This window comes from Salmo salar, chromosome 15 (assembly GCF_965601325.2).
Source record: "Salmo salar chromosome 15, fSalSal1, whole genome shotgun sequence".
Lineage (NCBI taxonomy): Eukaryota > Metazoa > Chordata > Actinopteri > Salmoniformes > Salmonidae > Salmo > Salmo salar.
In genome coordinates this window covers 38,047,501-38,074,801 of record NC_138305.1, presented here as the reverse complement: position 1 = coordinate 38,074,801, position 27,301 = coordinate 38,047,501, and the positions used below count along the sequence as shown (strand labels likewise).

At 42.8% G+C, this 27,301-nt stretch overlaps 1 protein-coding gene across 2 annotated transcripts in view; it reads left to right on the top strand.

Annotated features, from left to right (window-relative positions):
- LOC106571331 (mitogen-activated protein kinase kinase kinase 7) overlaps nucleotides 1-17,611 on the top strand; it is a 31,837-nt gene extending 14,226 nt beyond the window's left edge. Inside the window, exons 12-17 of one of the 2 annotated variants that reach the window (XM_082961714.1) lie at nucleotides 233-313; nucleotides 4,203-4,270; nucleotides 5,455-5,557; nucleotides 5,907-5,968; nucleotides 6,418-6,533; nucleotides 13,638-17,611. In XM_082961714.1, coding sequence (XP_082817840.1) covers nucleotides 233-313; nucleotides 4,203-4,270; nucleotides 5,455-5,557; nucleotides 5,907-5,968; nucleotides 6,418-6,533; nucleotides 13,638-13,818 — 611 coding nt within the window. In that variant the 3' untranslated portion in view covers nucleotides 13,819-17,611. The remainder of the gene's footprint in view (nucleotides 1-232; nucleotides 314-4,202; nucleotides 4,271-5,454; nucleotides 5,558-5,906; nucleotides 5,969-6,417; nucleotides 6,534-13,637) is intronic. The other variant, XM_082961715.1, reaches the window with a different exon arrangement.
- Nucleotides 17,612-27,301: the final 9,690 nt, after the last annotated feature.

Below are 27,301 nucleotides of genomic sequence, written 5' to 3'. Positions count from 1 at the left end.
TCATGTCTGTGCTGAGACTTCCTATGCAGCATCGCTAGCACTGTGTTGTCAAACTAACCAACCAACCTCAGGACAGGACGCATGTTGCCTGTGCATTGTGCATGTATGTGCTCTGCATGTCAATACAGTCCAGAGGGGAGCGAGGAGAGAGCAGCGTCTGACATGCTCCAGCTCTGGGCCCTCTCTTCGTCTGCATGTGTACGCCAGCTGTGTGTGTGTGTATTTGTTGCAGCACGTCCCCAGTATAAACGAGGCCACCGTAAAACGGCGTCATTTGGCACCATTCTGGACGTTCCCAAGATCGTCGTCACAGGTACCAGTGCGGACCACCAGGCTACCTGGTACCCTGGGTATAGCTGGCTTGGCTGAACTGAATCAGCAGTTTTGCTCTGTGCTCTGACACTGCTGGGCCTTTAGTGTCTGTTACTCCAGGTCTCACAGGCTACAGGGGCTGCTTGTAGTTGATGCGTCTCAAATGTCACCCTATTCCCTATATGGGCCCTGGTCAAAAGTAGAGTACTAAATATGGAATAGGGTGCCATTTGGCATGCAGTTCTTATATTCTGCCTTGACACTTTACAATTGAATTGAAGTAGGGATATTATTTCCTCTCTTAGGAACCTGACTCACCACCAGTGATGACTCAATGCAAATTGGTATTGAGGCTATGGATGATGATAAACCTGGAGTAACACACACAGTTCTCTTTTTCCTCTGTCTTTTGTGGTTTTGTTAGACATTAAGAGGGACATGAGTTACACATGGTGGTGGTCTTATGTGTTTCACCCTCCAGGCACAAGATGCTGATCAAGCTGTTTCAATTCACACAGATCCATCTTTTAATCAACATATCTAATCCAGATTCATGGGTGAATCCAAACTTGTTAGGCTGATGTGCAAAAACAATAGAATAGACTGTTGATTAAGGTTATTTTTATCATCATGCCATCAGAAGGGGGGGGTGAAATTAATGTGATAAGATTCATAACTCATGGCCCTGTCTGTTTCTCAGATGTCCTTCTGGCTTTGCTGCAGGCATGCAGGGAGTAAATCGGTTGGCTTGGCTTGCTCTGTCTAGAGTTGAGCTCCTCTCTCAGCTTGTCCTTGTCTTTCATGCATAGAGGACGTCTGTTAAAAGCTTGGCAACATGTTTTTTTTTTTCTCTCTTTGCATCCATTAACTTTGTCGATTTGATTGATTTACCTCACATTGAGGGTCACAGCTATTATTACCACCCAAGATGAGTATGAAGGAAATGGGGACAGCAGCACTGGATTTCAAACAAAAAAAGGCCTTTCTATTTAGGAAGGAGGAGCTGCGAGAGACATGTTGAATGAGTAGTTAATTAATCAGTGACTAAAGGAGAGGGCTGACGTAAGGGGATGTTAAAGGCATGACAAGGTTGTTATCACTGTATGTGGCACACCTAGATGTCACTCATTTCTTCAGTTCATTTGAACCCAGTCTCCATTTAGTATGAAGCATTACTCAAGTTTTTTGAAGTTCTGGATTGGCATTCTAATTAAAATGTCTATTCAGTGTTATCATAGTAGGGTGTGACTTCAAATGGCTATGCTCACAAGCACCTCTGTTGCCATATTGTACATACTTGGCAGCAGCAAAGTATATTATTTTTACATGCAAAACAGCAATCACACAATAACAGGACCTTATTCTGATCTACAGGGCCTTCAGAAAGTATTCATGCCCCTTGACCTTTTCCACATTTTGTGTTACAGCCTGAGTTTAAAATTGATTAAATTGAGGTTTTATGTCACTGGCCTACACACAATACCCATAATGTCAAAGTGGAATTAGGTTTTTAGACATTTTTACAAATGTTATTAAAAATAAAAAGCTGAAATGTCTAATTATTCAACTCTTTTGTTATGGCAAGCTTAAATAAGTTAATGAGTAAAAATGTCACAAGTTGCATAGACTCTGTGTGCAATAGTGTTTAACATGATTTTTGAATGACTACCTCTTCCTTGTACCCCACATATCTGTTATGTCCCTCAGTGAATTTCCAACACAGATTCAACCAGAAAGACCAGGGAGGTTTTCCAATGCATCGCAAAGAAGGGATATTGGTAGATGGGTAAAAAATAAAAACATTGAATATCCCTTTTTCTGCATGGTGAAATGGTTAATTACACTTTGGATGGTGTATCAATACCCCCAGTCACTACAAAGATACAGGTGTCCTTCCTAGTGGTTTCCGTCCTCTCCTTTAACTGAACTAAGGGATTTCACCATGAGGCCAATGGTGACTTTAAAACAGTTCCAGTTTAATGACTGTGATAGGGGAGAACTGAGGATGGATCAACAACATTGTAGTTCCATCACAATACTAACCTAAATGACAGAGTGAAAAGAAGGAAGCCTGTACAGAATCAAAATATTCCTAACATGCATCCTGTATGCAATAAGGCACTTAAGTAAAACTGCAAAACATTTGGCAAAGAAAGTAACTATGTATTGAACACAAAGTGTTATGTTTGGAGCAATAACAACACATCACTGAGAACCACTTCATATTTTCAAGCATGGTGGTGGCTGCATCATGTTATTTGTATGCTTGTCATCTACTTTCCAACAGACACTGGGAGACAAATTAACCTTTCAGCAAGACACTACCCTAAAACACAAGGCCAAATATACACTGGAATTGCTTGCACAGACGACGTTCAGTGTTCCTTAGAAGCCTAGTTAGTTTGAACACAAATCGGCTCGGAAATCTATGGCAAGATTTGAAAATGACTGTCGTGGAATGATCAACAACCAACTCGACAGAGCTTGAATACTTTTTTTCAAAGAATAATGTGCAAATACTGTACAATTTAACTAGAGACTTAGAAAGACTCTCAGCTGTAATCACTGCCAAAGGTGATTCTTACATATAGTGACTCAGGGGTGTGAATACTTATGTAAATTAGATATTTCTGTGTTTAATTTTCAATACATTTTCTAACTTCCATTTTGAATTCAGGCTGTAACACAACAAAATATGGGATAAGTCGAATGGCTATGAATAATTTCTGAAGGCACTGTGTAGGCCTAGAGCAACAATTACTGCAGTGACAAATGAGCATTTGTCTCAATCCAACATTCAGTGTATTGTTTGTGTGTGTGTGCGCCTGTGTGTAGTGTCTATTTGTTTCGGAGTTTTGTGCAATAAGAGAGGTCAAGTTAAATTGGTTAGACCAGTGCTTAGACCTACTTTACAAGAAAATAGACGGGCAATTTCCTACATCCATTTTCCCTGTGGTGCCACGTCTTGCAAACGTACATTCCAGGTAGATTTAGATGTTAGCTTCCATATCATGTAAAAAGTTATGCATTCACAATTTTGTAGTTTAGAAAGAAAAAAAAATCAGTTGAGGGCATTTAGTTACATTTCTAACAACTTCAATTGTCCCAAATTGTTTTTTAATGGTTTCCACCTATAATATTTCCCTTGTTGCAGTAGTTCAAATGTTGTATGGGTCTGGGATTGATGCCAAGGGGTGTGCGGAGGGTTAAAAAGACCTCCAGTGCTCCCATCGCTAGAAAATTCCCAGCAGCTGGATATTCCGACTCTGAAGACACTGTTAATAATTCTCCAGCAAAGATCGAACTAATAATACTTCTAACTGCCAGATGGCTGGGATTTCACCTGTTATTCTGACGATGCCAGACAGGTCAGAGCCAACCTCAGGTTTACCTTGGCTGGGGATGGAGTGGAGGCAGGGTGCAGATCAGGGCCAGGCCAGACCTGATTGTGCTGTACAGCACAGGACCCCCTGCCCGTTGGCCTTGTCTTGTCTGAGGCCCAGCAATGTGCTATGAGCCCTAAAATACCCTAGTTACCCATCACCAGCATCCTTTACTCACAGCCCCCCCCCAAACAAGCAGATCTGCACAAACACGTGACACAGTGAGGCCTAGCTATTCATGTGGTAGGTGTGTGTGTGTGTGTTGTGCCGTGTTAGTGTGGGGATTGAGGGGGATGACTACTGTGCTATGGTCATGCTATGGGCATGCCAGAGCACATGTGACTGGCCAAGGAGTCAGGGGTTAAATCTGTGCAAATGTCCTGTCTCTGTGTGGCTCTGTGGTTTGGATACCCCACTTTTCACAGACCTCGGACAGACGACAGACAAGTCCCCCTGGAACTGTCTCTAGGTTTTAACGGTTCCTCTATCTCTCCATCCTGTCCACAGCCACCTGTGAGGCGCAGAGACGGAGATCTGTACAGGACCTCCCTGGGGTCGGCACAGAGTCCAGCCAGGTAAGATGCTCTACAGTAGGACAGCCAGGTAAGATGCTCTACAGTAGGACAGCCAGGTGAGGTGCTCTACAGTAGGACAGCCAGATGAGGTATTCTACAGTAGGACAGCCAGGTTTGATGCTCTACAGTAGGACAGCCAGGTTTGATGCTCTACTGTAGGACAGCCAGGTTTGATGCTCCACTGTAGGACAGCCAGGTTTGATGCTCTACAGTAGGACAGCCAGGTTTGATGCTCTACAGTAGGACAAGGCCTGGATTGACTAGCGTAACACCGTACATAAGCCTTTCACAGAGGGGGAAATGCATGTTATGAAAGCTTTCTCAAAAGCTTTTTGGTGGTATAGTATCTTTTCTCTCCCTCCGTGAATTGCATTGCATTTTAACTGATCGTGTTTTGCTTCCTCGGAGGATTTGATGCATGCTCGATCAAACATGGTGTCCAATGGCGGAAAAGCTAAGTAATGTAATGGAGAATGTCACTATTGCGAAGATGAATATATTCCAGGTGTAGAAAGAACATTCTCTTATCTCCCTGTGCATTTTTTTGCAGTAGCAAAATTCCCGTTTAGTTTAATGAGAAACTAGACTCTGGACATGTATTGATTTATATTTGTATTGTTCTTGTCTGATACCTTTTTGCATAATGTTATCTGTGGAGATCAACTCGTGAATTCCCAGTAGTGTGACGGAGTGTTTTCCTCTTCTTTTTTTTTTTTTTTACATGTTTTTCTTTTTCGGGATTGTGTACATAACCCCAGACAGACTTAAGACTTCGTTTTTCACACTTTACTTGACAAACTATACATTGTTTCACCCCACTGAAAGAGGCTCAGGATTGCCATGTGGGATTCTGTTGCCGTCTGAAGCCATGGGATGACAGCTATAATAATTGTTGACTTTGCTTGAGGTTCTGGTGATTTGTGCTCAGTGGACAAAAGCAATAGCGGTCCTGTATGGCTGTTGATAAACCATGGCGCTTGTAACGCCAGGATTGTGGGTTCGATTCCCAAGGCCACCCACTCATAAAATGTATTCACGCACGACTGTAAGTCACTTTGGATAAAAGTGTCTGCTAAATGGCATAAATTATTATTAAAAGAGCCATTTTGTGGACATGTGTTTCCACCTCTGATCCTCTACGATTGGCTGTATGAGTGATTGACAGTGTTGTTGGCCTGTTACAGGGGAGCCGGAACAGCAGCAGGTCCTCCAGTCCCAGTGTGAGGATGATGCCGCCTGATAAGTCCAGCAGCAGAGGCTATAGCTTCTCTCCCGATGACCCCACAGGTACAGTAGTATTGGTGGCAGGTAGTCTAGTGGGTTAGAGCGCTGGGCCAGTAACCAAAAGGTAGCTAGTTCCAATCCCCGAGCCGACAAGCTGAAAAATCTGCCCTTGAGCAAGGCCTTAACCCTAATTGCTCCAGGGTCACCGTTGATGACGGCAGACCCTGACCGAGACCCCACTCTCCGAATGGGGAGTTGGGATATGCAAAAAGACAAGGGTCTATTTCTGTTGAAGGAATTCTGGTGTCTATTGATAACTGTGTGCCTGCCCAGTGGACTCGGCTTGCACCGAGTCCACTACTGTCACTATCAGAGCAACAAAAAAACACAAGTCTTGCTCTCTCCTGCCCAGATACCAACGGCTCAGACAACTCCATTCCCATGGCATATCTCACTCTGGACCACCAGCTGCAGGTAGGGAATCATTTCATACCGGACCTCCCCTTTCCTGCTAATGTTAAGCATTATTTTATACCACGATACATCTTGTTCCCACTCCCATCCCATTCAACTGTTTGTGTGGACCTGTCCAAAAGCAATATGGTGTCACAGTGAATCTTGATAATTTCTTTAGTGTTGATTTGCTATTTTGTTTTAATTGAAATGTTGTTGATGTTTTCCCCACTCAAAGATGATTTCAAGGACACTGCAAAATGACTAACTCAATTAGGGCAGGATAACCTCTGAGAAAATTATGCTATCTAAAAAGAGGAATGTCTGTATAAATATCCACTGGCAACGGCGGTGAGATATTTTGTATATTTTTAAAAGCTCCGATGATTCTGATTAAACTCTAAAATGTATTTATATCATCTAACTGGATATATTCTTCCAAATAAATTAATTGCATGTTTTATTTTCAGCCCCTCGCTCCTTGCCCAAACTCCAAAGAGTCCATGGCTGTGTTTGAGCAGCACTGTAAAATGGCCCAGGAGTACCTAAAAGTGCAGACAGAAATCGCCTTGCTGATCCAGAGAAGGTAAATAGTGAACCTTTACTGTACCTCTCCATCTTGTAGGGCAAGCGTTCAGCCACCACCAAAGGGCTGAGGTAATGCGCTGTTCTTTCATTCTGTTACCACACCAGAGTTCAGAGTAATTAACTCTAGTCTGTACTGTAGGACCTGCTGAATGTGACCATACACATCTGTGCGATCCAAGCAGACAAAAACGTCTCCCCGTTTAAGGGGGTGGGCTGTCTTGTGACTAACAGAACAAGCGGCTCCATCAGATGTGAAACATGTATTTAGACTTGGGCATATGACTGCTGAGGGCAGAGGTCCACCCAAAGGCAATTACTAATTTAGATTACCAATGAAATTCAAACAGGCCTGCTAAGCTGTGCAAGTCGAGCGTAGTGGAACAACTGGCTGTGTTTGGATGAAGAGCTAATCTCCTATTCATAGACCATGACTTTAGCAAGGAATTAACACATTTGTGGAATCAGCGGTTTTCTCACAGAAGCGATTGGATGCCTTGGTGCTTCGTCATCCACCAGCCTCTCAGCTGTGCTTATTGCATGTGATGCTATTCCTCTGTTCAAGCACAGAGTAATTCACAGTTGTCTTAATCCTATTTTTTTTTATTACTTAAAGGTGCAATATGCAGAAATTGCGCTGCCATTTCCTGGTTGTTACAATTGTAATAATTCGCCTAATTTCAGTTTGTGCCAAAACAAGCAATGGATAGTATAGAGCAGTGATTCTCAACTGGGGAGTCACGGGAGGATTTTAAAGGGTCACGGGACTTGTGCAAGAATAATAAAATGAAATAAAAATAAAAAAAATTTGAAAGGGTACCGCTGCACCGCTTATTGTTGCTGACTTAACACATGCAGTGCGTCCGCAGTGGTGAAATGGCAAGCTACGTTTGGAATCGGAGGGGGTTCATGCTGCACTCACTCACTGACCAATACAATAAATCCCCCACACACACACACACACACACACACACACACACACACACACACACACACACACACACACACACACACACACACACACACACACACTGATCCAATGAAATGACAGATTTCTTGACACCCACACACACACACACACACACACACACAAGCATTTCGCTACATCCGCAATAACATCTGCAAAATGTGTATGTGACCAATAAACATTTAATTTGACACACTGATCCAATAAAAATGTCATTCTGCAACATTGTTTTAAATGTGACACGTCCAATCAGGTAATACAGATCTTCTTCTGACAGCTAGCTTGATTGACAGCTAACTACGCAGAGGTGTTCTGCAGGCATTGCACATGTGGATAGTTGACTGTCATTTAACTCATGTAGCCTAGCTGTCAGAGTAAAATCATGGACCAGTTTTTAAAACGTGCAGCTCCCTCTTCATCTACTGCTGCTACCAACATCAACAACAAGGCAGACAACCCGGTCCCTGTCAAGAAGAGAAAATACCACCCGACTTCATCAAATATAGTTTTATATAGAAGAGAGGCAGGGTGAGTGTAGACTCCAGTGGGTGCTGTGCAACGAGCTGTTAGCTAATGAGAACATGAAACCCAAAATGAAAAGGCATCTGGGCACCAAGCATCCAAGCCACAAAGACAAGACAGCTGACTTTCCTTTTTTTAAAGGAAATGTCAATATCTGGAGGCCTCACAAGATTCATTGAAGAACGTCTGCGCGGTACAAGAAAAAGCACTTTGTGCATCATACCTTGTGGCCCAGCGTCTTGCTAAGTGCAAAAAAAACCACACCAGCGCAGAGGATCTCATACTCCCTGCTGCGATTGATAAATGCACTGAATATCCAATGACACTATGAGGAGGAGAATCCGGGACATGTCTGGGGACATAACGTGCCAGACATCAGAGTGCATCAGTGCAAATTTCCATTCCGCACTGCAGCTTGATGAATTCACAGATGTGGCTAACCATGCAATTCTAATGGTCTATGTCAGACACGTCTGGGATAATAACTTCGAGAAGCAGTTCCTTTTTAGTGCCGATTTGCCCACCACCACTCCAGAGGCTGTCTTTAGCACAATGGATATGTTCCTGGGCTCCGTGGGACTGGCCTGGGATGGGTGTGTCGGTGTGACCACAGATGGGGCAGCTGCCATGACGGGACAGCACTCTGGAATAGTAAAGCGGATCCTGAAGAGAGCACCGAGTGCGACGTGGAACCACTGCTTCCTACACAGGGAGGCTTTGGCAGCGAAGGACATCATGCCTGAGCTTCACGCCACTCCACAATGTGAGCGAAAAGCGGTTGTTTCCAGGCCTTCTGCAGGGATATGGCGAGGGAGCACCAGCAGGTGTTTTATCACGCAGAGGTCCACTGGCTTTCCAGGGGTAAACCTGGCAGATATTTTTGATCATCTGAATTCGCTCAATGTATCAATGCAAGGGAGGGGTCACAATCGATTTCAACAAAGGGACAAAGTGGATGGCTTCCAGATGAAACTTACCGTTTTGGCAAATCATGTTTCTAACGGGTGGATTGACATGTTTCCCAATGCTGATTTTCGAGATTCAGAATCTGATCAACATAAGGCACCGCGACACACTGAAAAATAAATCGTTAAACAGCATCTTGTCAAGCTGCAGGGAAAGTTTTGCGACTACTTCCCGGAGGAGAACAGAAGACTAGACGACTGGACCCGGGACCCCTTTTGAGTGGAGATGGGAAGCGTCACGTTGCCAAGTAATGAATAGGATCTGCTGGTGGAGCTGTCATTTGATAGCGGACTGAGCATGCACGTCCCGGAAATGACACTGCCACAGTTCTGCTGCAGCGTAATGGGAGAGTATCCTGATCTCACCTGTCATGAGTCATGCTACCGTTCAGCACTACCTATCTGTGTGAAAGTGGCTTCACTGCTATGGCCGTGCTGAAAACTAAAAGCAGAAACTAACTGGACAGCCAGCATGACCTCCGAGTTGCCCTGTCAACCATCACCCCAAACTTCAGTGAATTTATCAAACCAACGAAACCCCCCCAGCTTTCCCACTGATAGGCCACACACACGATAAATAAACAGGTTAATGAGTTATTGTTCACTGTTAATTATTATTGTTAATTAATTCTGACATATTATACTTTATTTAAATGGTTAAAAAACATACACCTTTAAAAATAAATTCATAGTTGTGAAACTATTCAGATGGTAATTGATAATAAAGAATTCCTAATGATAGAAGAAACAACAATTTTAAACACTGGTACAGTGGGGCAAAAAAGTATTTAGTCAGCCACCAATTGTGCAAGTTCTCCCACTTAAAAAGATGAGAGGCCTGTAATTTTCATCATAGGTACACTTCAACTCTGACAGACAAAATGAGAAAAAAAATCCAGAAAATCACATTGTAGGATTTTTTATGAATTTATTAGCAAATTATGGTGGAAAATAAGTATTTGGTCACCTACAAACAAGCAAGATTTCTGGCTCTCACAGAGCTGTAACTTCTTCTTTAAGAGGCTCCTCTGTCCTCCACTCATTACCTGTATTAATGGCACCTGTTTGAACTTATCAGTATATAAAACACCTGTCCATAACCTCAAACAGTCACACTCCAAACTCCACTATGGCCAAGACCAAAGAGCTGTCAAAGGACAACAGAAACAAAATTGTAGACCTGCACCAGGCTGGGAAGACTGAATCTGCAATAGGTAAGCAGCTTGGTTTGAAGAAATCAACTGTGGGAGCAATTATTAGGAAATGGAAGACATACAAGACCACTGATAATCTCCCTCGATCTGGGGCTCCACGCAAGATCTCACCCCGTGGGGTCAAAATGATCACAAGAACGGTGAGCAAAAATCCCAGAAGCACACGGGGGGACCTAGTGAATGACCTGCAGAGAGCTGGGACCGAAGTAACAAAGCCTACCATCAGTAACACACTACGCCGCCAGGGACTCAAATCCTGCAGTGCCAGACGTGTCCCCCTGCTTAAGCCAGTACATGTCCAGGCCCGTCTGAAGTTTGCTAGAGAGCATTTGGATGATCCAGAAGAGGATTGGGAGAATGTCATATGGTCAGATGAAACCAAAATAGAACTTTTTGGTAAAAACTCAACTCGTCGTGTTTGGAGGACAAAGAATGCTGAGTTGCATCCAAAGAACCCCATACCTACTGTGAAGCATGGGGGTGGAAACATCATGCTTTGGGGCTGTTTTTCTGCAAAGGAACCAGGATGACTGATCCGTGTAAAGGAAAGAATGAATGGGGCCATGTATCGTGAGATTTTGAGTGAAAACCTCCTTCCATCAGCAAGGGCATTGAAGATGAAACGTGGCTGGGTCTTTCAGCATGATAATGATCCCAAACACACCGCCCGGGCAACGAAGGAGTGGCTTCGTAAGAAGCATTTCAATGTCCTGGAGTGGCCTAGCCAGTCTCCAGATCTCAACCCCATAGAAAATCTTTGGAGGGAGTTGAAAGTCCGTGTTGCCCAGCGACAGCCCCAAAACATCGCTGCTCTAGAGGAGATCTGCATGGAGGAATGGGCCAAAATACCAGCAACAGTGTGTGAAAACCTTGTAGACTTACAGAAAACGTTTGACCTGTGTCATTGCCAACAAAGGGCATATAACAAAGTATTGAGATAAACTTTTGTTATTGACCAAATACTTATTTTCCACCATAATTTGCAAATAAATTCATAAAAAATCCTACAATGTGATTTTCTGGATTTTTTTTCTTCTCATTTTGTCTGTCAGAGTTGAAGTGTACCTATGATGAAAATTACAGGCCTCTCATCTTTTTAAGTGGGAGAACTTGCACAATTGGTGGCTGACTAAATACTTTTTTTCCCCACTGTATGTGTTACTGAGTCTGATCATATATTACACCCCACTCCTGAACTGGTCGCCTAATTAAATGGCTTATTCTCTTGAATTGATAATACATGTTCTCAGTTAATATGGCTGTGTAATGACTTTCTTTAATACCATAATTGAGTCTATTTTGCAAGTGAAACCTGCCCAAGAAGGCAGCTGCAATACAACATTACAAAATGTAATCATCAACAGTCCATAATATTGGGTTGTGACTTAATTGTGACTGTCAAATTTGGGTCCCTGGGCAAAACCAGTTGAGAACCACTGGTGTGGAGAATCATTGTTCCCTCTAAACCGCTATGAAATATCTTTTCATTAAACCAAAAATATTGTATTTTCAGCTGTTTGACCAAAAGTAGATGTCGCAAAAACAAAACTTAAAGAACAGGAAGCATAGAAATGGGGCACATAGAACAGATACCGGGGAACAGTGGGTTAACTGCCTTGTTCAGGGGCAGAACGACAGATTTTCACCTTGTCAGCTCGGGGATTCGTTCCAGCAACCTTTCGGTTACTGGCCCAACGCTCTAACCACATTTCTATGTGAATGTGGTTGGGTCGCCCAAAAAGTTATATATTGCAGCTTTAATGCCATATCCCTTTCCTTTTTTTCTTGTTTTCATTCTGTATGCTTTTCTCTCTCTTCTCCGATGCCTTTCTCTTTTTAATCTTAGTCATATTTGTATTTTCTTATGTAAACTGCACTGCAATTAAGTTTTCTGTATTGTAAAGTGCACCATTGTGGCACATGTAAAAAAAAAAAGAAACGTCCTCTCACTGTCAACTGTGTTTATTTTCAGCAAACTTAACGTGTAAATATTTGCATGAACATAAGATTCAACAACTGAGACATAAACTGAACAAGTTCCACAGACATGTGACTAACAGAAATGGAATAATGTGTCCCTGAACAAAGGGGGGGATCAAAATCAAAAGTAGCAGTCATATCTGGTGTGGCCACCAGCTGCATTAAGTACTGCAGTGCATCTTCTCCTCATGGACTGCACCAGATTTGCCAATTCTTGCTGTGAGATGTTACCCCACTCTTCCACCAAGACACCTGCAAGTTCCCGGACATTTCTGGGGGGAATGGCCCTAGCCCTCACCCTCTGATCCAATAGGTCCCAGACGTGCTCAATGGGATTGAGATTTGGGCTCTTCGCTGGCCTTGGCAGAACACTGACATTCCTGTCTTGCAGGAAATCACGCACAGAATGAGCAGTATGGCTGGTGGCATTGTCATGCTGGAGGGTCATGTCAGGATGAGCCTGCAGGAAGGGTACCACATGAGGGAGGAGGATGTCTTCCCTGTAACGCACAGCGTTGAGATTGCCTGCGATGACAACAAGCTCAGTCCAATGATGCTGTGACACACCGCCCCAGACCATGGCGGACCCTCCACCTCCAAATCGATCCCGCTCCAGAGTACAGGCCTTGGTATAACGCTCATTCCTTTGACGATAAACGCAAATCCGACCATCACCCCCTGGTGAGACAAAACAGCGACTCGTCAGTGAAGAGCACTTTTTTCCAGTCCTGTCTGGTCCAGCGACCGTGGGTTTGTGCCCATAGGCGACATTGTTGCCGGTGATATCTGGTGAGGACCTGCCTTACAACAGGCCTACAAGCCCTCAGTCCAACCTCTCTCAGCCTGTTACGGACAGTTTGAGCACTGATGGAGGGATTTTACATTCCTGGTATAACTCGGGCAGTTGTTGTTGCCATCCTGTCCCGCAGGTGTGATGTATTCGGATGTACCGATCCTGTGCAGGTGTTGTTACACGTGGTCTGCCACTGTGAGGACAATCAGCTGTCCGTCCTGTCTCCCTGTAGCGCAGTCTTAGGCATCTCATAGTACAGACATTGCAATTTATTGCCCTGGCCACATCTGCTGTCCTCATGCCTCCTTGCAGCATGCCTAAGGCATGTTCACGCAGATGAGCAGGGACCCTGGGCATCTTTCTTTTGGTGTTTTTCAGAGTCAGTAGAAAGGCCTCTTTAGTGTCCTAAGTTTTCATAACTGTGACCTTAATTGCCTACCGTCTGTAAGCTGTTAGTGTCTTAACGACTGTTCCACAGGTACATGCTCATTAATTGTTTATGGTTAATTGAACAGGAATGGGAAACAGTGTTTAAACCCTTAACTTCACAGATCTTCATAGTAATTTCGATTTTTACGTATTTTCTTTGAAAGACAGGGTCCTGAAAAAGGGACGTTTATTTTTTTGCTGAGTTTGTGTAAATAATACAAATCTATATCTCCAGGAAGGAGTTGATCGCTGAACTGGACCAAGATGAGAAGGACCAGCAGAACACGTCCCGCCTGGTCCAGGAGCACAAGAAGCTGCAGGAGGAGAATAAGTCTCTGTCCACCTACTACCAGAAGTGCAAAAAGCAGCTGGAACTGATCCGCGCCCAACAACCGAAGAGACAGGGCACCTCATGATGATCCACAAACTGGCCCCTACCTGGCTCATGCTGCAGAGACACAAACAAACTGTCCCCATGTCATATCCCCTGTTCTCTTCCTCTCCTGATCTGGGTCACCTGTAGTCTGGTCTGAAACCCAAACCTCTACTGTCCTGGGTCACCTTTAGTCTGGACTGAAACCCAAACCTCTACTGTCCTGGGTCACCTGTAGTCTGGACTGAAACCCAAACCTCTACTGTCCTGGGTCACCTGTAGTCTGGACTGAAACCCAAACCTCTACTGTCCTGGGTCACCTGTAGTCTAGACTGAAACCCAAACCCTACCTGCAAAGCATTTGCCACTATCTCTCTCCCCCTCCCTCTGCCCTATGAAAGCTATGATCTCAACCTAGGTGCCCCCGCCCACCAGCACCTGGGCCCTGTAGGTTCCAGTGGATCTTGTTTTACCTTGTACTGTAAAGAGACCTGTGTTTTACTGTATACCTGCATGTTGCGTCATAGACACACTGCTGATAACATGGAATGGACAATAAGGTGTGCACTCAAGCAGGCTGTTATGGAAAGTCTCTGTGTGTCCATATGTTTGCACATCTTTACAGTGTATTCTTTGATAGCAGACCAAAACAATCAGCATCCATCTACCCTCTCTGTCCATAAAGAGCTGTAGTCCTGAGGTTGTGATTGCCCTAGGTTCAGTGAACACAGAGGGCAGAGGAGTGGGCTTCTAGCCCTCAATGGTCAGCCATCCTTTGGGTCAGAAAGGATGCTTCTTGAGGTGTGAGTCCTGTACAGTAACCTCCTATTGCCTTGTGTTCCACTGAGCCTGATGGGAGGGGAGGCCAGTGAGGGGTGTGAAATATGTTTCTCTCTATTGCTCTCAGGGCCCCTCGGACCCTCCCCTGGGCTGCCTGGTCAGTGTGTGTGTGTGTGTCCTCCCACAGTCCAGTCCTCCCATTGGTTAGTCCGACCCTGACCTGTCTTCCTTACTGGCTAGTGGCCATGTGTCCTTGAGAATGTGAAAAACAAAGATGGACGTGTGAGTTACGTTCAGAATTTGGAGTTTTTAATGAATTACGAACTGAATTTGGCATTTTTTAATGAATTACGAGCAGAATTTATTTGACTGTGATCACTAAGTTCTAAGTGTGTTTTTTACCCTCTTAGGCAGAAATAGCCACCCTTGTATCTATATAATGTAGACGTCTCCGTTCTCACTCCTAGTTCTTATGGCAGCATAACCCCTTACAGAAGAAATCCACCACAACCTATCTGAAAGTATTTCATGTAAGTTGCATTCATTTTAACGGGGGATGTATTTTAGATATGCCTTGCGTATCCATGATGTGTCTGTGGATAAAAAAAAGAATGTCTTGGCTTGTTAAAAGTACCTGTATTGAAACGTGGGTTGGGTCTCAAACAGAGATGCGATATTTATAGGCCGCTTTCAACAACAACAACACAAGCAAAATTATGAGACTTTTATTTTTTCAACCTGCTTAAGTAAAACAAACTTTGTATGAGGTTGAAAGTGCAACATGTTTATCATGACTTCAGTATTTTGTGTTTCTTTGTCTTTTATTATTCTATAGTTTTACTTTGTATAAGTAAGACACCGTTTTTGTGTTAGGGATTATAATTTTATCTGGTATGGGAATATACAGTGCATTCGGAAAGTTTTCAGACCCCTTGACTTTTTCTATATTTTGTTACGTTACAGCCTTGTTCTAAAATTGATTCAATAAAAACATTTCCCTCATCAATTTACACACAATGTCCCATAATGACAAAGCAAAAACAGGTTTTTAAACATTTTTGTTATTACAAATAAAAACCTGAAATATCACATTTACATAAATATTCTGACCTTTTACTCAGTACTTTGTTGAAGCACCTTTGGCAGAGATTTCAGCCTCGAGTCTTCTTGGTTATGAAGCTACAGGCTTGGCACACCTGTATTTGGGGAGTTTCTCCCATTCTTCTCTGCAGATCCTCTCAAGCTCTGTCAGGTTGGATGGGGAGTGTCGCTGCACAGCTATTTTCAGGTCTCTCCAGAGATGTTTGATCGGGTTCATGTCCGGGCTCTGGCTGGGCCACTCAAGGACATTCAGAGACTTGTCCCGAAGCCACTCCTGCATTGTCTTAGCTGTGTGCTTAGGGTCGTAGTCCTGTTGGAAGTTGAACCTTTGCCCCAGTCTGAGGTCCTGAGTGCTCTGGGGCAGGCTTTCATCAAGGATCTCTCTCTGTACTTTGCTCCGTTCATCTTTCCCTCGATCCTGACTAGTCTCCCCACAGCATGATGTTGCCACCACCATGTTTCACCATAGGGATGGTGCCAGGTTTCCTCCAGACGTGACGCTTGGCATTCGTGCCAAAGAGTTCAATCTTGGTTTCATCAGACTAGATAATCTTGTTTCTCATGGTCTGATAATCTTTAGGTGACTTTTGACAAACCCCAAGCGGGCTGTCATGTGCTTTTTTACTGAGGAGTGGCTTCCGTCTGGCCACTCTACCATAAAGGCCTGATTGGTGGAGTGCTGCGGAGATGGTTGTCCTTCTGGAAGGTTATCCTATCTCTACAGAGGAACTCTAGAGCTCCTTCAGAGTGACCATCGGGTTCTTGGTCACCTCCCTAACCAAAGCCCTTCTCCCCCGATTGCTCAGTTTGGACGGGCGGCCCGCTCTAGGAAGATTCTTGGTGGTTCCAGACTTCTTCTATTTAAGAATGACGGAGGCCACTGTGTTCTTGGGGACCTTCAATGCTGCAGACATTTTTTGGTATCCTTCCTCAGATGGCCTCGGAGCTCTATGGACAATTCCTTCGACTTCATGGCTTGGTTTTTGCTCTGACATGCACTGTCAACTGTGGGACCTTTTATGTACACAGGTGTGTGTCTTTCCAAATCATGTCCAATCAATTGAATTTTCCACAGGTAGACTCCAAGTTGTAGAAACATTTCAAGGATGATCAATGGAAACAGGATGCACCAGCTTGAGTTCGAGTCTCATAGCAAAGGGTCTGAATACTTGTGTAAAAAAAAAAAAAAAAAATTGCTTTGTTATTATGGGGTATTGTGTGTAGATTTAATCAAATGTTAGAATAAGGTGGTAAAGTAACAAAATGTGGAAGAAGTAAAAGGGTCTGAATACTTCCCGTGTTGGTTTTTAGTTCACATATTGCCTAAGAATTTTATTGCTAGCTGTTAAAGTACTTGACTTGTTTTTCTTTGCTATATTGAGGTGGGAGAAGTTGTTCACTTGCGCCTCATTTTAATGGACAGTCAGTGAGAATTATGTGACTTTGTGTTTTTTGGGGAGGATTGTTTATTATGCTAATGATTTCCCAGGAGGCTGATTGTCTGGTCAATGGTGACGTCAATATGCTGCAAAGGAAATCTTAATGAAATCTGTCACTGCTTTCCCCAATGAATAGAATTAATCCCAGTAGCTTTAAGTATCCATGAAAAAAAGTTGCTAAGAGAAATGATCTTACTTTAAAATGTTGTCTTGCTGTTTAATTTGAGCAGATCTGTCTTAGCTACAGTCCTTCAAATGTTTTGCACAATCATCTGTTTTTACTGATCACATGTAACAAACAGTTTGGTTCTGGTACTTTGAAATACACATTCTGATGTACGAGACAAGATAGGTGAAATTGTGGGTTCATTTGCTGCAGTGAGTTAGTTTAAAGTTATGTTCACTATATTGTTTTATTGACCATTTACTGTATATAAATGTTTCTTAAGCTATTGGGAACAGGTATGTGCCTAGGAGGGAGGCATAATGAAATAAACTAAACGGGGACAAATTGTATTATTTGAACATGTTTTATATATTAGAGAGAATCTACACAGACACCCAAATAATTCATAAAACATAGTGATCCACATTGCTCATGGTTACTAAAAATGCCATAACATAGACCCTAGTTGTTAGGATTAGAAACTGAGCTAAATGAATCTGTGCATGTGTTTATTTTCATGTTAGGTCTCAAAGCTACCAGTAACACCCTCAAAACAATTAAACTGTTGTGTGGGCTGGGGTAAGGTGTTTACACCTGGACTGCCAACACAAAACATTAGTCTGGTAAAGGATGGACGACTGATGACTCGCATCACATCAGTCAAGGATATTACTGTGTAGAACTTCAACCATTACTGTCTTATCTTTTGTAGTGGTTCATTGTTTTATACACTGAGTGAACAAAACATTAAGAACACCTTCCTAATATTGAGTTGAACCTCCACCCCCTTTTGCCCCCAGAACAGCCTCAATTCGTCAGGGCATAGACTCTGGTGTCGAAAGCGTTCCACAGGGATGCTGACCCATGTTGACTCCAACGCTTCCCACAGTTGTCAATTTGGCTGGATGTCCTTTGGGTGGTGGACTGTTCTTGATACACACGGGAAACTGTTAATCATGAACAATCCAGCATCATTGCAGTTCTTGACACACTCAAACCGGTGCTACCATACACCGTTCAAAGGCACTTTAAATCTTTTGTTTGGCCCATTCACCTTCTGAATGGCACAAGCACAATGTGTCAAATTGCCTCAAGGCTTAAAAATCCTTCTTTAACCCGTCTCCTCCCCTTCATCTACACTGATTGAAGTGGATTTAACAAGTGACATCAATAAGGGATCATAGCTTTCACCTGGTCAGTTTGTCATGAAAAGAGCAGGTGTTCCTAGTGTGGGCGGTGTAGTGGAGATATCTGGGTGTCAAATTGTATTTGACCAGGAGGTGGCGAGCAAGATCTAGACATGGTCTAGTCACAGCGTTCCGTACTGTAGTCTTTTTGGTATAGTTGTTCACTGTCCAGGAACTGAGGCCGTTTTTCACAGACAAAGAAACCGAGTATTACCACTGCGGTATAACAATTGAGGGGATCGAACCTGCCCCTTTACGTTGTGTGTAATGATACAATACCCAGGGTAACCTAATGTACTTGTATGAATGATCATCTTTTTATATTGGGCAAAAGTTATACAAGTCTCTAACAAAGCTGGTCAGATTTGCCTTTGATATTGAAGTCAGCATAACCATTGATCTGGGCGAAACTTACATAAGACGGGGTTTATATTTCATGTTAAAATGATCCCTTATCTGCTTACAAAGGCTTTGTTTTAACCCTCACAAAGAAGTTTATCGTGTGTTTGAAGTTGACTGCTAAAGAGAAGACAATGAATCATTTCATTGAGGAGAAATGACGTTATCTTCCTTCTGCAGCCAGGTATTGTGTTGTTCTCTGGCTGGCCTGCATGCCCTTGTTGAGCGGTGATGGAAATAAGGAAGTGAGCATATTGTTAGCAGGCCTATCCTGCGCTGCTTTGTTCTCACAGGGACATTCACTTCTCTTCCTGTCTCTGCAGACTAGGTCGAAAAAATACAGGTAAGACAACGTCGTCACAAATCGGACCAGAGCCGTTGCTAACAAGCTTAGCTGGTCCCTGGTCCAATTGTTGCAAAGGGTTGTTGGATATTAGAATGGTGTTTGACATTATCTTATCACAGCACTGGTAAACCATGGTTGGCCAACTCGCTGACCAAAAAGGCTGACCTTTATCCCATCATAAGAAGGTTCATGTCCATTCTATTATACTAACTCTGGGTGAAGGTCTGTGTGGCCAAGGAAACAAGAATCCCATCTGTACATTCCAAATGCACATTCTATTCCCTTCCTAGCGCACTACTTAATATTGCACTTCACTCTAGGGTGACATTTGGGATGCTCGCCAAGTCTTAATACGCAGTGTAATCTCTATTTCCTAGATGCATCATGTGTCTTTCTGTGTTAACAACTGTGAAGGTGTGTTTGGGTACACACATTGATTCTGGTTGCATGCGTGAATCCAATATTTTACATTCTTCATAGGGGATTAGTTACATTTGTAAGAACTATTGTGCATGTGTTGTAGGAAGATATGGCATACTGCATTACATGGTTAGAGCCCAAAAGAATGATAATCTTCTCTCTGATAAGGGAAGTTTCACTTGAAATGTGCATTAGAGTTTATATATATATATATATATATCTCGTGGTAGCCATGGAAACTGTGTGACATAAGTAGGCTAGAAATGGTCGGTGAGATGTTGCGGTTTTTAATAATTGAAAGAATGTGGGTCGTAATATTTTACCGGTATGTTGGTCTATAAATCGCTCTGTGTGCCAGATACCTGTTCCGTTAATCTGTATGAATCCCTGGTTGGCCTTCAAAGAGGCTCTAGATGATTTGTTTTAAATTCTCGTCTGCAGAGTCAAATACATCACACACAAAATGATTCCTGTTCCAGCTCTGTGTTGTCAGTTTACTCTGTACATCTTACCAGGCATATTATTGCATGTAAGGCTCTATCGTATGTACAGTAGTAAGTCATTAGCTTTGACCGACATTGTTTATTTTTACGGTAATAAAATAGGACAATCTGTCATTTTCTAAAGTGATTGACTGGATCAGAAACAATTAGCAACCGAAACAGGAAATTGGTTACTGATTTAAAGAAGAATATCGAAAATATTTGGTAGTAAACGATTGCAAGTACTGCCTGACTCCCTAGACGTTCAAAATGATCCTCATTAGCATCCGTCTAAAGATAGCCTGGCTGAAATTCTCAACAGAAAACAATTGATGTAATGGCAATTAAGCTAAGCCGTCCTATTGTATCATTTTGTCCTGGAATTGACAGTTGTAATGTCCTGAGAGGATACATGATGTCATTTCTAGACCTGTTGAGGGTGACTGACAACCTCCCACCAAGACAGAGGAGGAGCAATATGAACAAGAGGTCTCCGATGTGCATGTATGACAGACAAGATGTAATGGGTTGTGATAGAACGACTAATACCAGGGAAATGTCTGTTGACATGTTATATTTTCTATTGATATGTTCCCATATCACAGACGCTGACCCCATTGCGATGACTCACTGTCTCCTGCACTGTACTGTGTACTGTATATTAGATTAATGTAATGGGACGTGTTTATCTTTAATCATGAGAGCTGCATACCACATCTTCTCCCCAGATGGCCCTGGGTCTGGGCTGTGGAGAGGACAGAAGAGAGGACTGGCTCTAGAATACAGCTAGATAACAATCAACCATTCCCTTTCAGTCTGCACATTTCCCTCCACAAAGCCAACAGCAATCAGATTCAAAATATGTACAGTATATGTGTACATTGTACAAGAGTGTTTCTATGTGACAGAGAAGGGGGGCGGGGGCGTTGAAGCACTGGCTGTGTTGTGAATGGGACAGTGAAACAGGCTGTTATTTCAGGCTCGTGACTGACAGTGTGTGGGCGAAAGGTAACTGCTGAAGTATGCCTGTGGTGATGACGGGGACCTATAGGAGAGAGAGAGAGAGAGAGAGAGAGAGAGAGAGAGAGAGAGAGAGAGAGAGAGAGAGAGAGAGAGAGAGAGAGAGAGAGAGAGAGAGAGAGAGAGGAGAGAGAGAGAGAGAGAGAGAGAGAGAGAGAGAGAGAGAGAGAGAGAGAGAGAGAGAGAGAGAGAGAGAGAGAGAGAGAGAGAGAGAGAGGAGAGAGAGAGAGAGAGAGAGAGAGAGAGAGAGAGAGAGAGAGAGAGAGAGAGAGAGAGAGAGAGAGAGAGAGAGAGAGAGAGAGAGAGAGCACAGAGAGAGGGGGAGAGAGAAGCACAGGGAGAGAGAAGGGAGCTCAAAATGTGATGACTCATATCTCGCACCCCATTCACTCTGTTTATTCCACCTGTCCATCAACAGATCAGGAGACTGTCTCTCACACTCCGGTGGCCCATCTTAAAGGATTTCACCTGTTTAGCCACTCGACAAGCAGCTTAGAGCACAGAGGTCCACTTCCCATGTAAACAGCCCATGCAACCCAGTTGAGTCTAAACAGAGAGATCAGCTCTTTACTGCAATATCCAGTCACACAGTGAGTTCTTCAAAAGCAACTGGCTATAAACTCATCATCAACACAAGAATTGTGGCACTGTTATGGCTATTCCTTTTCCAGCTTATCCTGGTCAGATACTTTTTCCTGGGCGGAACTGGCAGCCACTCAGAAATTCTTGTCTCTGCTCCTCCTCCCCTCACTGGCCAGAACTCACACATCAGTGGCTCAAACTGGCAGTAAACAAAGCTCTGTTATTGTTTGACTGTTTGGGTTTTTCTACACCATGTGGGTGATTGAGGGTTATGCTTATGTGCCAAGGCATTGGTTTGGCATTGTTTTGAACCCTGCAACCCCAGCCTCAACGCCCACGCACATACACACACTTGTCCACACTTGACGAACATAAAATAACAACCTGTCAGCTGTGCATATTCAGGCTTTTATCTTTCAATCTCAAAGGTAAAGGGAAAAATGCTAACTTGTTAAACTGCCAGACAAGTATTGTAGGAGGCATGAGGCAGGGATTGACCTGAAGTCATCACAAGTCTTCTAGTCAAACAGTAGTGTTCTGGAAAAATACATTCAAGAAGTGTAGCTCTAATAGTTTTGGGAGGTGTGTGCATTTTTGTCTGTTTGTTATTGTTTGTGTGTGTGTGTGTGTGTGTGTGTGTGTGTGTGTGTGTGTGTGTGTGTGTGTGTGTGTGTGTGTGTGTGTGTGTGTGTGTGTGTTTGGTGTCTGTTATTTGTGTGTGTGTGTCTGGTGTCTGGTGTCTGTTTGTTATTTTGTGTGTGTGTGCATGTGTGTGTTACCTGTCCTGAAGTTAACCTGAGCCAGGGAAGTTGTTCTGTGGCAGGCTTTGTTATGAATGGCGGTTAGAACGGTCCCTGGGTTGCTGTCAGAGCCACAGTAATTGACGTAATCAAGGTATTTGGCTTTGTGTCTCATGCTGGCTGCTGGCTGACAACAAGGCTGCATTTACGTCTTTGTGCCTCTGCCTGGGCTTGCCGAACTCCTTAGCTAGCAAATTCATGGATGTTTTCCGGCTCTGGGTCCTATCACTCAGACCGCAAAACCAAATGAATCACTTTTAAATGAGTCATCCCTCTGTGCTGTGACTCTTTGACCGACTTGTCTCTCTCTCAGTTTGTGCAGGGCTTTTGTTTTTACTCCCAACACTATTGCTATGTGTCACTAATTTCGGCAAATGCAAGATTATACATATGCCGGCTATACTTGCAGTGCAATGTGTTGGTGTATATACCTTATATATACAGTGTATAAATGAAGTATACACTAAGTATAACACGTTTTAATTCATAAACATCAAAAGCCATTAGATCTGTGTATGTTCTACTCTTTCCAAGAACTGAATTGTCAAGACGGCATTTCTAGGTGCTCCCTCAGTGTAGACAGAAAGACCACACAGGTGTTGTCTGGATTGCTATGAGGTAGCTCTGTTAATCTAAATCAAATCAAAGTTTATTGGTCGCGTACACAGATTAGCAGATGTTATAGCAGGTGCAGTGAAATGCTTATGCTACTAGCTCCTAACAATGCAGTATAATGTCAAACAAGTACACAAATAATAACCCCCCGATAAAAATGCTCAAGAAATCAAGACATTTTGGAACGAATCCAATGAACAACCCAAATAGCACTGTAACAGTAATCCATCTATACGTACAGTATATACACTGGATGAATTTACACTAGATATACTAAGAATCATATGTACAGCAGTAGATATAAATAGCACTGTAACAGTAATCCATCTATACGTACAGTATATACACTGGATGAATTTACACTAGATATACTAAGAATCATATGTACAGCAGTAGATATAAATAGCACTGTAACAGTAATCCATCTATACCTACAGTATATACACTGGATGAATTTACACTAGATATACTAAGAATCATATGTACAGCAGTAGATATAAATAGCACTGTAACAGTAATCCATCTATACCTACAGTATATACACTGGATGAATTTACACTAGATATACTAAGAATGATATGTACAGCAATAGATATATTAGCTATGTCAAGAATCCAGCATATAAATACACAGTATAAACCCCATAGCAAAATGGATAGAATAGCAGGAAATTAGCTTTCGGACCAGAGTCCAGAATATATATGTATGTGAATGGTGTGTGTAGACAGTATGGACAGTATGTGAATTGAAAAGCTGTGTATCTCAGTAGTTATATAGGATGAGTCATGACTAGAATTCAGTATATACATATAAAGAGGCTAAAATAGATGGTAAACATTATTTGAAGTCCCAGAAGAGTACTTTTCCAGACATAGCAGCATAGTATCTGGATGTACTTAACTAGCTGTAGTTTGTAGAGATTGTTTCCTTATAATGGAATGCCCTCTCTCTGCTTATTGTTTATGCAACTCAACACAAAAGAATGTTCCTCCCTATTGAGCAATCTGTGCAACTGCCTTGTCCACACAGATTCCCCTCCGCTCTGTTGGTGAGTTGAGTCAGACCTTCCTTTCTGTAGTGCCCCAATACACTGTCCTATACCTCCAATGTCTTGACTGAATGTCAGACACTGAACATGTTGTTTGTATTAGCGCTAATTAGACTTCCTGACATAAAACCAGTGTTGGTCTGCAGTGTAGGCGGCAATCAAAGGCATCGCCATCCCCATGTAGACTCCTTACCCCCCATCTCACCCCCTCCTCTTCTTCCAAACCCACCCACCTCCTTCCGCCACCCAACCTCAGTTAGCCCCCTAGGAAAAGCCCCTAGGGAGAGGTCGTTGACTGCGGTGTGTGTGCATTCTCCTCGTGCACTTTAAGCATTCTCAGCATATGCAAGATGTTGACTTTAGGAACACTGTCTGCTGAGACAAAAGAATGAACCATATCTGTCTCTCAGTACTAAGATATGGGACACCCTCCCTCCGGAGGCCCCCAGGCGAGCTTTGGTGCTGATCCAGTTGTATGGGTATTAAAAGCTTCAGATGTCCTGAAGGTTTTTGAGGGTGAATATAAATATGAATTTCTTCACTAATCTGCTGGATTAGTTTGGGATTGTCAAGCGGTGTTTCTCTGGCCTCCCAAAAATCCCGGACCTCCTTGCTTTTCTCCTCACTAAATGTCTCACTTCACACTTTCCTCTCTTTTTTTCTCTAATAAGGTTTAGTTCATTGTTGCCATTTGACATTAAAAGGGTAGTTCTATGTTATCCATGGCTCATCTCAAATTTAAGTTTGAACTTTTGTGTTGGTTACACATTCACTCTAAAATGTAAACAATGCATGTTGCTTTATCCGCAAGGCAGCTAAGAGGAGGATGACCAACTATGACCTGGTGCAGATGTCTAACTCAAAAACACCCACTTGTCATGTCCGGAGGCAGAAAAGACTGACAGCGTTCATCCAAGAACGAAGAGGATTGATTAAGTAAGCATGTTGGTTCATATTTAAAAGACACAGTAACAGTAAAGGGGTCATACAGAGGACATCTGCAAATACGTATCTCCCGAGTGGCGCAGCGGTCTATGGCACTGCATCTCAGCGCTAGAGGCGTCACTACAGACCCTGGTTCGATTCCAGGCTGTATCACAACCGGCTGTAATTGGGAGCACAACTGGCTCTGCGTCGTCTGGGTTAGGGTTTGGCCAGGGTAGGCCATCATTGTAAATGAGAATTGGTTCTTAACTGACTTGCCTAGTTAAATAAAGCTTAAATAAATAAAACATGTATGAATCTGTCAATTGCTCAAGAAAAAGCCAACCCTGAGTCTACCATACTGTACATGAAGTGTAGTACTTAGTCTAAACTAGTCTAAATAATTGCTCTCTATATACAGTAGGCTAACATGCCATTGCAAGTCTGGCAAGAGGCTGCTATGATCCTGTCTACCTGTAATCAATAGTCTATCGGTGCGACTGTGCTGATTGCTGAACTATCCAATAACTAACTATATGCAATCCAGTCGTTTCCAGATAAAAAAACATTTGTTACTTTTATTTTATCAGGGAGATATCACTTGCAGGGAATGTGTTTTATTGTTTGTGATTCTGTGCAGCTGGAAGTATTGAGAAATAACCCACAGGCCCAGAACATCTATGAAAATCATCATGCATGTATTGTTCGCAGGAATTACCTTCTTGAGTAGGTCTATCATACAGTGTTGAATGCTCACATAGGGGTCTAGATGCATAGTGATATAAGATTCAGTAGATTTGTGGAATAGATATATGGACCTGTATACACCAAGTTATCCCAAACTCAGTCCTGCCCCCCCCCCCCCCCCCCCCCCCCCGGGTGCACATTTTAATTTTTCGATTTGAATCAGCTATATAGTGCTAGGGCAAAAAGGGCAACAAGCTAAACATGCACCCAGGGGGGGCCTCAGGACCAAGTTTGGGAAACCCTGGTATACACTATAGGCCCACATTTCAGGTTTCAAGACCCAGTGCAATACATCTCAAATAACACTTTTCCATTTTCATGTGTTTTCAGTTTAAAAGTCTTATGTCACTCATAATAATACCTTGTTCCCGTATTTCTCTGCTGTTGCATAAACAAATGTCTGTTGGTGACAGTGTTGTCATGTCCCTACCACCAGTAAGACGCCCTTCAGCCGCAGCATGGGGTGTTACAGCACTCTGAATGCCACTCTGTAAAATGTTGAGTGAGTGAACTGAATATATTGGGATGAAAAAGGAAAGCTGTCTGTGGTGGCATGATCATTTATAGTATTAGAATTTAGTAGTTTATTAGGACCCTCATTAGCTACTGTTAAAGCAGTTGCCACTCTTCCTGGGGTCCAAATGAAACATGACATAATACAGAACATTAATAGAAATCACAAGGACAGAACTACATACATTTTAAATAAGTTTCATCAGACCAGATAATCTTGTTTCTCATGGTCTGAGAGTCTTTAGGTGCCTTTTGGCAAACTCCAAGTGGGCTGTCAGCAGCTTCCGTCTGGCCACTCTACCATAAAGGCCTGATTGGTAGAGTGCTGCAGAGATGGTTGTCCATCTGGAATGTTCTCCCATCTCCACAGAGGAACTCTAGAGCTCTGTCAGAGTGACCATCGGGTTCTTGGTCACCTCCCTAACCTCCTCCCTGACCAAGGCCCTTCTCCCCCGATTGCTCAGTTTGCTCAATATGTTTGCTCAATATGTATATGTATATATCTAGGAACAGTCTTGGTGGTTCCACACTTCTTCCATTTAAGAATGATGGAGGCCACTGTGTTCTTGGGGACCTCCAAAGCTACAGAAATGTTTTGGTACCCTGCCCCAGATTTGTGTATTGGAGATCTACGGACGACAGACAGGTGTGTGCCTTTCCAAATCTTGTCCAATCAATTGAATTTACCACAGGTCGACTCCAATCAAGTTGTAGAAACATCTCAAGGATGATCAATGGAAACAGGATACTTATGTAAATAAGGTATTTGTATATATATGTATTTGTATGTATGTGTGTGTATATATATATATATATATATATATATACATATATACGTATATATATATATGTGTATGTATATATGTGTATGTATATATGTATGTATATATGTGTATGTATATATGTATGTATATATGTATGTATGTATATGTGTATATATATATATATATATATATA